Below are 13,877 nucleotides of genomic sequence, written 5' to 3'. Positions count from 1 at the left end.
CTTAGATATTTTTACATCTGTGAGGACATTTTACAAAACAAAAAATTATCACAAAACCGCTTATTCAATGTTATAACCTACCACATATTATGATGCAGATGTAATGTTACGTAAACACGACCAAAATAAGTTGCTGTGTCGCCAATAACACCATCGAGGCCCACAATAGCTTATACAGAACTAATGTATAAACTTGAAGTTATGACAATAATTTGCTGATATTTCGAACAACATTTAAACGTATGACATAAATCCAAGTTCATACACCAATACACTGATAGGTACAGAGAATAACATTTGAAAGTGGCATGACAGGCAGCAGCCTACTAAATTCTCTTAAGTTTATAAACTTTTTACATCATTCATCCCTCGAAAAATTAATATTCCTTCCAAACTTACAAGTTCAATTTGTTCCTTTTGTAACAACTTTTTTTTAAAATTGTTAAAAACCACCATCCTAGAATTTAGAAAGGAAACTTTTTGAGCCTTTTCAGGGTAACGCTTAATGAATATTCATTAATTTATGTAAGCAGAAATTTTGAACATTGTTTATTCCACTGTCATTACCTGAAATGCCTCACAACCTTTGAACTAAAATGTTGCACATTAAACCTTTGGATTTATTTTTATGTGTTTCTATTATATCTCTTCTTCCCCCCCCCCCCCCCAAAAAAAAAAAAAAAAAAAAAAAAAAAAAAAAAAAAAAACCCAACATTTTCTGAAAAATGAGGGGAGAATACAATGACTGTGTTACAACTCAACCTGCCAACCAAACCTCCCTTGGTGTACTGAAGTCTCTAATGGAATTTGCTTGACACATTTTCTCTTTTATAAATAAATCTCTTATGATCCATTGTGTGGATGGTGTTCAACTCATAGCCTTACCCAGCTGTTATTATGATATGATATGATATGATATATTACTTTTTTTTTTAAATATGAATTTGTCGTCTTGGGAAAACAAAGTTATGTTGCTTTTGAACATGGTTATATAGACTGCTGAACTTTTTCCCCCACATATGTGCAATTGTAAAAGTTTTAATAAATTAAATGTGTTTGTGACAATCTATCAATACTTTTTTTTTCCATTTCTATAAATTGACTCCCCATTGTAATGTTTATCTCAAAGTACCTCTCCAGTTGTGTTCTTTCACATATTCAGTCATTTATTTCAGTACCAATAGTATTTAGTGTAAAACATGACTAAGGAATCATCGTACTGCTAGATAGAATTAGCATATCTTGTCCTAAAAAATTCATGTAACGCAATAAAGGAACATGAGTGAAGATACTCATATTACTGTAATAGTATACCTTATCCAATGACGTACATGTACCTCAATAAGCGATACCAATATCATTTGCCATATGATCATAACGATATCTCAAAAGTTGATAATTACCTTGTAGTACCATACCAAATGGAAAGATCCAATTTACTTCAATCAGAATTAAATAAAGAATCATCAAATTTGTTTTATTTTTAGAAGAATGTTTGCAAAACAAAATTTTCTGATAGTTGTGTGAATTGAAATTTGTACCTACAGTAGGGGGTTACTATTAGGACAAGGCTACCTACATACACTATCGTTTTAGTATCTTGGAATGTCCCATCAAAAATTAGTTTTCCCCGGTTTCTGTTAGAATAATAGAATAGAATTGAAAAGAATTTTTATTGGATCCATAACTTTGCCTTGTTAGGTATTGTCCTCTAAAAGTCCACTTAATAATCTCTAATTAATTAATTACCCCAAAACTTTAAAATTTTATAACTTTGGATCGGCAAAACAAATCGAAAATGTTTTCACAATAATGTATGCCATGAAAGCCAGAATACTTTTCAGATTGAAAGATGTGAAGTATAAGACCTACACTGATTATTATTCACCTTCATTAATACTATGCTATGCTATGCTGCACTACAATATATATATATACTCTACTGTAATGTACTATATTTATTATACTAAACTATGATATAACATAACATAACAAAAATATTTGTACTCGCAGAATGTTCACCAAGATACACCATCAGCATTGCTGACAAGATACTGGTGAAATGCTAGGATTTATTCTCAATAATTTTCTAACTGTGAGCAGCAGTATTTCTCTTGACGGATGGAGTATTTGTTTGTACACAAGTAATAGCTGATCAAAATATAATTATTATAAACTACAAGTCAGAAAACATGCATTCTCAGTTATTTATTCGAGCAATTAAGTGCCTATAGAATTGCTATTACATGTAGTGATAAAAGAAAAATGTATAGTTTAAAAGTAGAATAAACATTCAATAAAGATTTGAATTGATCATGTCTTTACAGTTGTAAGTACCTGTCTATTTGAATACAATACATGTCATTCAAAGGTATGGAAGTATTGTCAATTTCAAAAGTCAGTTCATTCATTGTACATGGAATGACTACTAGTGAATAGAAGGATGTGTGTTTTCAAATTGAAAGGGTGATTTTGAAGAAGTCATTTATTTCAAGGATAAGCAGTAGTTGATAGACAGACAGTAAGATACAATGTTGTTCACCCTCAATGGCCTGTGAAAGGGGTTGGCCACTGCATGAGATTGATTCCCTGTGATGGTGATCATTACAGACTACAGTTGAGTTGTCGTTATGAAGAATGTGGACTTAGTGTGCTGACTCAGCAATACAGATGTGTTAATGTGTCTATGTGGCATGCCATAGAAGCTTGGCAGTCCATCAATATCCAGTGACAAACAGATATAGGGGGTCAGTCACCCTTTGTATTCAAATATAAAACACACCTGATGTTGTTTACCAAGATAGGCCATAATCATATTTCTCTGTCCTTCATGATATGCACAGATTTAGCACTTAGTGGGGACAAAAATACAAATGTAACAAGCTTTAATCAATGGATTAGCCAAGAATCAAATGTATACAAAAACGTATGTTTATTGCTTGAAAGATACATCATTTGAATATTATATACTATAACCACATTGAAAATAAACTGATTGAACAAAACTTAGAATGGTTAATTTTAGACCATTGTATGAATAAACATATTATATTGTATTGCGTATGATTGTAAACATCAGCTGATATGCAAAGAAACTGATCAAATTTGAAATACTGATTCTGGAATTCTGACAATTGTTGTAGGCAGAGCATTTCAATTTTGATGACATTTGATATAGTATAAACTATGCAGTGTAAACAAACATGTCAGCTTCTAGATTCTATAGGCAAGTGTTGGTTACTTGACAGCTTTCATTTTTACCCAATTGCTGTACCCTGAGATTTGAACCACAATTTGTATTCAATGTAGTATTAAAATGTAAGTAAATTTAAAGTCTAGTCTCCTCATACCAGGGGGAGCACATAACGTCATAAGTGACGAGTTTTGTCAGTTTTCATGAATGAAGAGAAATAGCACAACCTGATTCAACAGTCAAGGCATACAAAGTTCAGGTATTGTTACTGGTATATCCAATGTGTTCAGTGATCACTGCTCAATAGTAAACATGTGATATGATGTACAGTAGACATGATAGTAAAAACATGAAGAAGTGTCAGCTGATGAACTTTAGTGACCTTTGAACCTGTCAGCTGATAAACAAATTGTTTTGAAGTGGGAAGGGATATTAATGCACGTGTTGAGGTAAACAGTACAGTTGTACAGCGAATGTCAATAAGATGTTATCTATAAATATAAAATTATACTTCATATACCTATAATACTAGATTTTGTCATTAAAATATTGTATATCTTGATATATCAAAGTTGTTAATATTATTTTGTGATATGATAATGATAATCCATATGATATTGTGGTATTATAGCACCAAATACTTATTGCAGAAAATCCAATGAAGAAATGTTGTCGTTCAGTGTATGCAGTGTATATAAGATTGTAAGCTGTCACTTGTATCTGTGTGAAATCTTGTTAATCACTAATACGCTATGGGACAAATGTCTATCCAAATTTGGCCATATGAAAGCTAGCTCCTGGGATTTTGAAATCACAAAAGAAATTTTTGGGTTTCTTGTCTTGTTTTCAAGGAACTATTAAACAATCTTGTATTTTCTCATAGAGTTAACACTAAATTTGGTGGCCATATTGAATTCAGAAATGACTTTAATTTTGATATCACGTTGACCTCTATGGCCATATTGGTAGGGGTGTGGGCCAATGCTGCCAACCTCAGACCCCATTTTAGTCAAATTTTGATCAAAAACCAATACCCCATTTTAGCCTATTCAAGTTTTTAGAAGATCCCATTTTAGGCCAAAATGCATATGTCAATCAATGAATTACCCCGGTAGTCAACCATTGGGAAATTCTGAGGGCAATTTGGAACTAGTAGAGAATTTATTATGTGGTTCCTTCCATTTAAGAAGACCAAACAAAGTGTAAAGTGGACCCCAGTTTAGACTCCTTATCTCTAAAAATACAGTACCCATTTTAAAGGTTGAAAAACCCTACCCCAGAGGGTGGCACATATTATCCAATAGGTCGGAGTACCACCCCCCACCCACCCTGGTTTAGCGTTTTCTTAAATAAAATAACATCTAAAGTTGTAAGATTTTCCTTGCATCTGTTCTACCTCTACTATGCATTTATTAATTATAACAATTGTTATTTCAGATGGAAGACGTGTCTGTTACCCAGCCTAACTATGATAAATTGAACGGAGACGTCAAAGAAGAGAAAACTTGTGACGATGCAGAGGAATACACGTTACAGGACCCACTGAAAGAAAATGATCCTGAAATGTACGAGTTGCTTATAAATGAAAGAACTCGTCAAAAACGAGGTCTGGAATTGATTGCATCGGAAAACTTTGCCAGTAAAGCTGTTTTGCAAGCATTAGGGTCATGTCTGAACAATAAATATTCGGAAGGTTATCCTGGAGTTAGGTAAGAACATAATCAGTACTCAACATTTCTATTCACTTGTAAATAGTTGTTCCTTTTTGTGTATGTAAATAAAATATTCTTTTCACATTCATCTTCCATAACGATTTCATTTCCTGTGTTATGAAAACTTTCATTATGTAGTTTTAAAAGCTACTAACTAGAATATAAGGTGTATTTGTTATTTCAATGTGACAAACAATGATGCAGAGATAATTATCTTATGACTCGTGACTGGTACATTAAAACAGCCATGAATGATTTCTTTCATTTTTTCAACAAAAGAAGACTTGAAATTCTTTTTGAAATTCCTTTATTATTGCTAGTCTGTATTCCTGTAAAATACAGTGATTTCTCACAATTTAGATGGTTCTGACAAACAACATTGTCGAGCCAGATAGCGAAGACTTTGGGTTAAAAAAAAATCCACTTTGCTCTCGTGACAAATCCTGGTCAACACCACTGAATAGATTCCTTCTTTAACTTCCAGGTATTATGGTGGAAATGAAGTTATTGATGACATAGAGAGACTCTGTCAGAAACGTGCATTGGAATTATACGATCTGGATCCTGAAAAGTGGGGCGTCAATGTACAGCCTTATTCTGGCTCACCAGCAAACTTTGCTGTGTATACTGGAGTTGTAGAACCACATGGACGTATCATGGGCTTAGATTTACCTGATGGTGGACATTTAACACATGGCTTCTTCACAGAGAAAAAGAAAATATCAGCAACATCAATTTTCTTTGAATCGATGCCTTACAAAGTGAACCCTGAGACTGGACTTATTGACTATGATAAACTACAAGACACTGCAAAGCTATTCAAACCTAAACTGATCATTGCAGGTGAGTGTATACCATCCGGTGTTAGCCATATTTGGAGGAAAATCTGTGAGTAGATTCTGTGAGTTGGAGAATGCTGATCCAATAGTTTCTAGTGGTAGGATTTTAATAATTTTATGTGGGGTGAACCAGGACCAACTCTAATTTGATAAATGTAAATTGAAAGTAAGAGTTCACTCTTGAAAGTTTTAAAAAAACTCAACATACAAATAGAGCCTTTTGAAAGGTACATTGAAAATAATACAATAGCTCCAACATTTTATGAGAAATTGAATAATTCCTAGTACTACAGGCACACTTGTAACTTTTGTTTTGTCAGGAAAACATGATCTAAAAAATACCAGTTGACTACATTTATAACGACTACTCTTTACCCTGTACATTTTGATATCAAACATATCGTATAAGAATTCTCTGCTGTCCAAGTTATAGGTAAACCTGTCACAAATAGTTATACATTGGTTCCTAGCTTGTTGTTTTTAACACTTAGACAAAAATCAAACACAACATGATCCCACATTTGTACTTGACAAAACATAAGACAGAGCATGTCAGATAGTATAAAACATATCAAAACACTATCATGATGTGTTAGAAAGGGTTTCCAAATACTATATATCCAGAGGTAAAAAACCCTGTAAAATACATCATAGCCAAATTTCTAAGTTTATAACAGTTACCCTCACTGGTTGTAGTAATTGTTCATTCTTCCATCGTGTACATGTGTAATTATACTACTACAAGTTACTTCATCAGCTGGCTATTTTTCTGTTCCAGGTGTGAGCTGTTATTCTCGTCATATTGATTATGCCAAGATGCGTACCATATGTGATGAGAACAGTTCGTTGTTGATGGCTGACATGGCCCACATCAGTGGATTAGTGGCTGCCAAGGTCATTCCAAGTCCTTTTGAACATTGCGATATTGTAACCACTACTACTCACAAGACACTACGTGGTCCAAGATCTGGAATGATCTTCTTCAAGAAAGGTACAGATTTTCATTTGTAGTCATGTGTAGACATATCACTATGAAATGTTTGAGCAACATTCCAACCTAACCATGGTTGTCAGATACTTTTACTACCTTTGTTAGTTTGCTTATTTACTTACAGAGTACCAAAAATTATGGAGAAGTTTTTATGCAAAAAGCATACGCTGAATAAAGTGGAGAAAACAAAAGTATAATCATGTGTTTAGAGGAATGTGTACATTAAACAGACATGTATAGGGCAAACGTTTTGCAATAGTATGTTAACATAACTAATTATAGTATGTTAACATAACTAATTATAGTATGTTAACATAACTAATTATATTATAATAAGAGTAGCCTTGATTGTTACAGTGGCTGAATCATTATAGGCATTTCCTTTGAATAAAGGTATGTTTTGTTGTGTTCTTACTTTCTATCAGGTGTACGTAAGACACTGCCAAATGGTCAGAAAGTGATGTATGACTTAGAGGAAAAGATCAATGCAGCTGTATTCCCAGGTTTACAGGGAGGACCACACAACCATGCCATTGGAGGTAAGAATAGAACAATCAAATGAGTGATGTCATTCATTTGGACAGCCACTGACTATTTTGTGGGAACCCCTCTGAACTACCTTCAGAACAAAGTCATTGAAGTAGATTGTACCTACTTGCCACCTCAAAGAAACACTTCCGTTTTTGTATCACAATATTCCAATGACATCTGTTACTAAGTGTAATAAGCTTGACATCGGCCTTTTGAGATATATTCTATAATTATCAAGCTTGAAAACAAGAATACCCAGAATTCCAGGTGTCACATTCATTTGACAAGTTGTACTATGGTTTCTCTGCAGGTGTGGCTGTGGCTCTCAAGCAAGCACAGCAGCCATCATTCCGTAAATACCAAGAGCAAGTCATCAGTAATGCCCGAACAATGAGTGATGAACTTATTGCTAGAGGTTACACCATAGCCACAGGTAAGATAAATATACACATACACAGACAAGAGTGCCTTATCTATGGCAAGCTATTTAGCAACTACTACTGTAACACCAACCCCAAGACCTTCCATGTATTGCCAAAATAAAATATATGGATGTTGTGGATATCATGTCCTTTTCAAATTTTTCCTGGCAAATCTAATATTTTCAGGAACATACTGCTAACTACTACATATGATAAAGAACTTCACACATTGAAATGGAAAGTTTTGAAGCACCGCTAAAGAAAATTGTGATGTCAGGGTAAAAGTTGCATAAGGCCTAATAAAAAAAACTTGTGTTGTTCTGGTTATCTGACCCCCACCTAGTTTTTCACCGCCGACCGTACACTTTTTTGGGGGGGACATATTCAAGAAAAAAAGGATAAAATTGTGAAGTCTTGCCAGAAATAGTGGATGCAGAGACTGACATCAACTTAAAAAGACACACTGTACATCTGATGGGAAGAAACCATTAACAGAGAGACTATATGGAAAACAACAGAAAACATAACTACCTGAACTAGACACTCACACATGAAAAAAAAATCTACCTACCCCACTTATTCTAAAATTGAGCGTAATCGGAACCACACAATTTTTTACTAGGCCTAACTTCAAACCATATGATGGATCAATACACTGAAAAGTGTTTTTAATATTGTAGTGGTCACAGTTCACAGTGTATCTTGTAAACAGATATCTCATAGAATGTTTATACTGTGACCTGTTATCTTTGATTTATCTAGTATTTATACAAATAAATTTGTACCATTATAATAAAATGTATTATTTTTTCCGTACGTAGGAGGTACAGACAATCATTTAGTTTTGCTGGATTTGAGACCCATTGGTTTGGATGGCAACCGTGCTGAGAAGGTACTGGAAGCTGTGTCCATAGCATGCAACAAAAACACCTGCCCAGGTGATAAAAGTGCTCTCAGACCAGGTGGTCTACGTTTGGGTACACCTGCTTTAACATCAAGGAAATTCAAAAATCATCACTTTGTCAGAGTTGTGGAATATATTCATAGAGGTAAGATATAATGATTGGAATTCCATAAAGATAGAGATGACGTAGTTCTATAGAGGCTGAAAGAATTTGGATTCTATAGCGCTGTTAATAATCAGAATTCTAGAGATGGAAAGTGGAAGGGATTCTAGAGATTGAGAGGGTCAGAATTTCATGGGGATGGAAATGGTTGGATTCTGTAAGAGTAGATTCTGTAGAAAGGATCTCTAGGAAAGTGCCAAGCATTGAGATACAAGTTCACACTTCAATCATCTTCAGAGAATAATTTCAAGTGCAACCAAACATCAAAGTAAAATCTTTGTATAGCAAAACCCCCCTTCTGGTTAGTTATCAAAAATGTCAAATTTAGGGGTCCTCTCTCCTAGACTGTAAGGGTCAATCACACAATATCACACAAGCTCAATAAACAAACATAGTTCGTTTAGGACAAAAGCTTTTATCCTTGAAGGCATGCATTAAAAGTGCGAAAATGAAGTTCAGCAACCACACTGATACCAGACACCCCCCCCCCCCCCCTCTCCTCCCGTGAACAAAGTTGGCTTGTTGAGCTTGTATTGAGCTTGTGTCCAATCATCCCTAAGGTACATCACGCTGTTCCACCCTGTCAAACTTTTATGATACAATGTAGCATTGTACAGACTAACTCTTTCCCCAGACAAGTTGTTATAGAACTGTACCATACCATAACCATTGTTTGTTTTCACAGGACTACAATTGACCCAGGAGATCAAATCTGTGTCTGGTCCAGCACTGAAAGACTTTAAGAACACTCTCTACAATGACCCAAACTTTGCTGACAGGCTTAGAATCCTCCGCGAAGAAGTCGAAGAATTTGCCGCCCAGTTCCCTCTGCCGGGAGAATCTTTGCCAAACTAACCACAATTAATACAGTCAGTAATACTGATAACATCATTGGCTGAATTCATTAAATGTGATTTTCAGTTATCATTTTCTGTTGTCAGACTAACTAATGACCATTATACTATGTGTATAGAAATCATTAGTTTTGAAAGGTAATGTCTGCTCAAGTTTCAAGAACAGGTAACCATTTGAAAAAAAATTTCCGTCTTTTTCCTAGTGTGCAGTTCTCTTACAGAATTTCAAAACTATACTAAAGACACTGGATTACTCATTTACATCACTGGATAATCGTATTTCAGGTTGAATTGAATATTGGGCTATGTTCTTATAAGCTTTCTTGATCTGAAAAAAAATGTATAAGTTTTCAGCCTTTAATGTTAGAGAAAATATTTGGGTATGGGATTGAGTCTCTCAGACTGTCATTTGTACACAGACATCTTACAACTTTATTGTTAATAAGTCATTAATCAATAAAGGTCTTTCTGTTATATTTTTTGCCAATGGGAAATATTATGGAGCACATTTTTTTTCATCGCAAACTTTCCATTCCATTTTCTTGATAAATTTACTTTGATTGATTCAAATATGTGGGCATTAGAAATTTGCACTGTTACCTTGCCCAGAGTATACAAGCAATTTTGGTAGTGAACATGGCTTTGCTATGTATTCATTCATTTGTGATAAATAATACATTTTGCTAGTAAAATTGTAACTTGTATGGTGTATGCCATTTGGAGAGTTATTACGTGGATATGATCAACTTTTTTTTTCAGTCCTGTTTCTGTTGGGGCTTGTTATATTTTTGTGTGTGAAAATTTATATTATATAGGTTATAAAAGGCTTTATGTTAGTCAATATTCACTCATTTGACATTTATTCAGAGCATAGATCTTGAAGGGGACAGGATATACAACTGTTGGTATTTGTAATGCTCTTTTGCATATGATGATCCCTTTAGTGATAATGGTAAACTTAGACCTCCAAGATCTAAAGACATTCACTGATTTCTAGGATTTTTTTTTTTTTTTTTGCTTTCTCTTGTGTTATTAGTATTTGGGTTTACAGCAGAATCATGTCCATGGCTTTATCACAGTCAAATCTTAGAATCATTTCCATGACTATATCGCCCTCAAGTCTTTCATGTTGACAGGGTCATGATAATACTCAAAGTATTACATGCTTAGTTTGATATCTGCTGTCTGACTTTCCCAACATTTCCTAGTGTACTCTCTTTTTGAAGGTTATTTTGGGTATTTAAGATGAGAAAATGTATTTGGTTTAATATAAGATAAAACTTACAGGGTGTATGTATGTGTTCAGTGCTATTTTTACACATGTATTTCAAATTAATTTAATTATGGCGAATGAATGATGTGAATTTAGATTAATATGTTCAGCTCTGAGAACACTTGAAATGTGATTATCTTGTCATTATTGCAGATTATCTAAAGGTCATTCTGTAAGAGGTCGGACAGTGTGTGAGAACACACTGACTCAGCGTATCATACAGAGTAATATGCATGTAAACTTAGCACAAACAAATCATGTGTAGTGTAAATATATTGTATCCAGAACTTGATGATAATTCAACACCATAGATTGTCTGTGTTTTCATTAAAATGGAAGATAGTGTGGCTTCAGAAAGCCTTGAATGTATTTGAAACCCGATCTTGAGATTGTATCTGTATATCAATCACAATATGAACGGTGTTCTAAATAAAGTATGTTATATAAAAATGATCTATTGTTCCTGCCATCATTACATTGTCAGGTTGACACAAATGTTTAAACTTGTTCCCCAAATAATGACCGACAATAGAGAAATCAAACAATAGATGAACACATGAATAAATAGAGAATAAAGAACAAATGAAATGTACAATGGGAGAGGATATGGCTATACATAGTTACCTCATCAACATCCTGTCTTATAGTCTATTTACATTAAAGGCCTAATCTGTATATAAATAGGGATAGGTTTAAAGGGGAACGCCACACCAGGAAATTAAGTCATTTTTATAAAATATGGGTTCTGGTAAGCCATTTCAAGATTTTACATCACCTATAATTACTTGCAATTTCAGAAAAAACATCTAGTTGATTTTGTCTTTTTAGGGTATCTTTGCTATGACCTATTGCACCATGGGAGTCAGCAGAAATAATGTATTCAAATTGAACACTGAATATTCATGAGAGCTGTTTTACACTTAGGGTTTAGGCACTCCAGACTCGTGAATATTCAGTTTCCAACTTGAATACATTATTTCTGCTAACTCCCATGATGCACTAGCCCACAACAAAGATACCCTATAAAGGCTCAAGATCAACTTGATGTTTCTCTGAAATCGCAAGTAATTGAAGGTGCTGTAAAATCATGAAATGACTCTCCAGAACCCATACTTAAAGAAAATGTCTGTATTTCCTGGAGTTGTGTTCCCCTTTAAGGTGATGCTCATTATGTCAGTCATGCACCACACTCACAGAGTTCATCATAGAGATCACCTATGGAACTGCCATTTGAGAGTGTTACAGATTATTATCTCCTAATTTTGGACCGGTATTATAGATATACATAAAAGAAGTCTGACTGTTTTATACACATTGTGAAGTGTCAAGACACTAGCACTTGAAGCTTGTTGCCTATATATCTTTAGGAGTCTAATTAACATTAGGCGGGGCAATTCTATGCGTTGCAAGTCACAATAACAGATAAACCTCTACTACTGAAGAATCCGTGCTGCCAAGGTAAACTGTACAGGTATATTGCGTTTATCAGTATTCCATGTATAGTAGCCTTACTGCAGGAAATAAAGTCAAGGAGTTGACGGTGAAATACAAAGAATGGTGTTTGAAAATATGAACGGATTATTGACGATATACAATTCATACATAGCTTAGTTTTTTATGTTCTTTAAAGCACAGTAAAGTGATAGAATCGTTACGTACTTTGGCACACGGCTCATACTGCTAGTTTAACATGTTTAATATGTATTACAACACAATCATGTACAATAATCGATTAATGGTCTGTGCACGTGAGATGAATAGAGGGCGCTCTCCCTCTGTTTTAAAACTACATTCGTGATTGGATGAAAGCCCACTGAAATGGTACTTTGTTTTACACCAACACTATAATTCCCAAAATTATAAAAGGTTCATTTACACACAAAAAGATAAAAGGGTGCGAAGAAACTTAACAGACTGAGTGTTAACTGAGGGTACGGACGTAAAATCAATTTGACAACAAATATTAGACAAAAGTCGAGTGTGGTACACTATGCATGATAAAACGATGGGATGGAGACCCAAGTTAGTAATCGATAGTAAGAAGCTTGACGATGATTTATTAATTTCAAACACCTTTCTTAGCTTTATAAATTCACACGTCACTTTATTATCACATGGCATATACTAGTATTATTAGAATATTTCTGCTCAGGGGGTTGCAGAATTGAACTTATTTTCGGAAAGGACGGACCTAGGTAGTTCTGGATATATACGCTATGGGGTTTCAATACGACTTCTCTCCGTGCGTAGCGTATATATATCCAGAGGACGTCTTTGTCGTGTGAATTCATCAAACGTAGCCGTTGAGGGCGTACGTGCTTGACATATGTATGGACGCTAGATCTGTTGAGATCACAGCTTAGTATAGGGCTAACGCAGACATACCCACTTGAAGTTTGTGATCTTGTCCGACCATTCGAGCATGACATGGTTATGTAGTGAACTATTTAAAATGATAAAACAAATTATATCATATATTTATAACATACACTTACAAATCATGCGTTTACCATTGTTTGCTCACCTGGAGTTTGCTGAGCTTTTTATAGGTACTTACGTACGTTCGACATATACTACTAGTATCTAAAATTAAAGGCAAAACTTGAAACCACACCTTTAAATGTTTGTCTATATATAACCCCCTCAATAAACTCTGATAACCATATATACTATAGACCCTTTCGTGTAGAGTCTATGATACAAGTGCCCCCCCCCCCCACACACACACACATCATAAACAATGCCTATAGCTGTCCATAAGGACGTGTATTGCTGAAGAAGACGTTGTCCGTACTCCAAGTCGCAGCACATATCCATGTACTTGGGCTCTGATTAGAATTTAGGGCGCGGTGGGGGGGGGGTGTTAAATATTTTGGTCAAATGTTTTTTTTTCGCAGCCCCTTCACGCTCTCAAAAAAATTCATGCCCCCGCCAATTAACCCAAAATTATTCGTAGCCCCCTACACATATTTTAATATATGTAATTATATAGTAC

At 34.6% G+C, this 13,877-nt stretch overlaps 1 protein-coding gene across 1 annotated transcript in view; it reads left to right on the top strand.

The window, feature by feature from the left end:
- Window positions 1–11,311, top strand: part of LOC144435281 (serine hydroxymethyltransferase, cytosolic-like) — a 12,129-nt gene extending 818 nt beyond the window's left edge. The window contains exons 2-8 of the mRNA XM_078123870.1: window positions 4,631–4,902; window positions 5,390–5,748; window positions 6,523–6,735; window positions 7,161–7,274; window positions 7,577–7,699; window positions 8,510–8,737; window positions 9,441–11,311. Coding sequence (XP_077979996.1) covers window positions 4,631–4,902; window positions 5,390–5,748; window positions 6,523–6,735; window positions 7,161–7,274; window positions 7,577–7,699; window positions 8,510–8,737; window positions 9,441–9,610 — 1,479 coding nt within the window. The 3' untranslated portion in view covers window positions 9,611–11,311. The remainder of the gene's footprint in view (window positions 1–4,630; window positions 4,903–5,389; window positions 5,749–6,522; window positions 6,736–7,160; window positions 7,275–7,576; window positions 7,700–8,509; window positions 8,738–9,440) is intronic.
- The last annotated feature ends 2,566 nt before the right edge of the window (window positions 11,312–13,877 follow it).

This window comes from Glandiceps talaboti, chromosome 5 (assembly GCF_964340395.1).
Source record: "Glandiceps talaboti chromosome 5, keGlaTala1.1, whole genome shotgun sequence".
NCBI lineage: Eukaryota > Metazoa > Hemichordata > Enteropneusta > Spengelidae > Glandiceps > Glandiceps talaboti.
The sequence above is the reverse complement of the archived record's forward strand: the minus strand, read 5'-3'. Positions and strand labels throughout refer to the sequence as shown.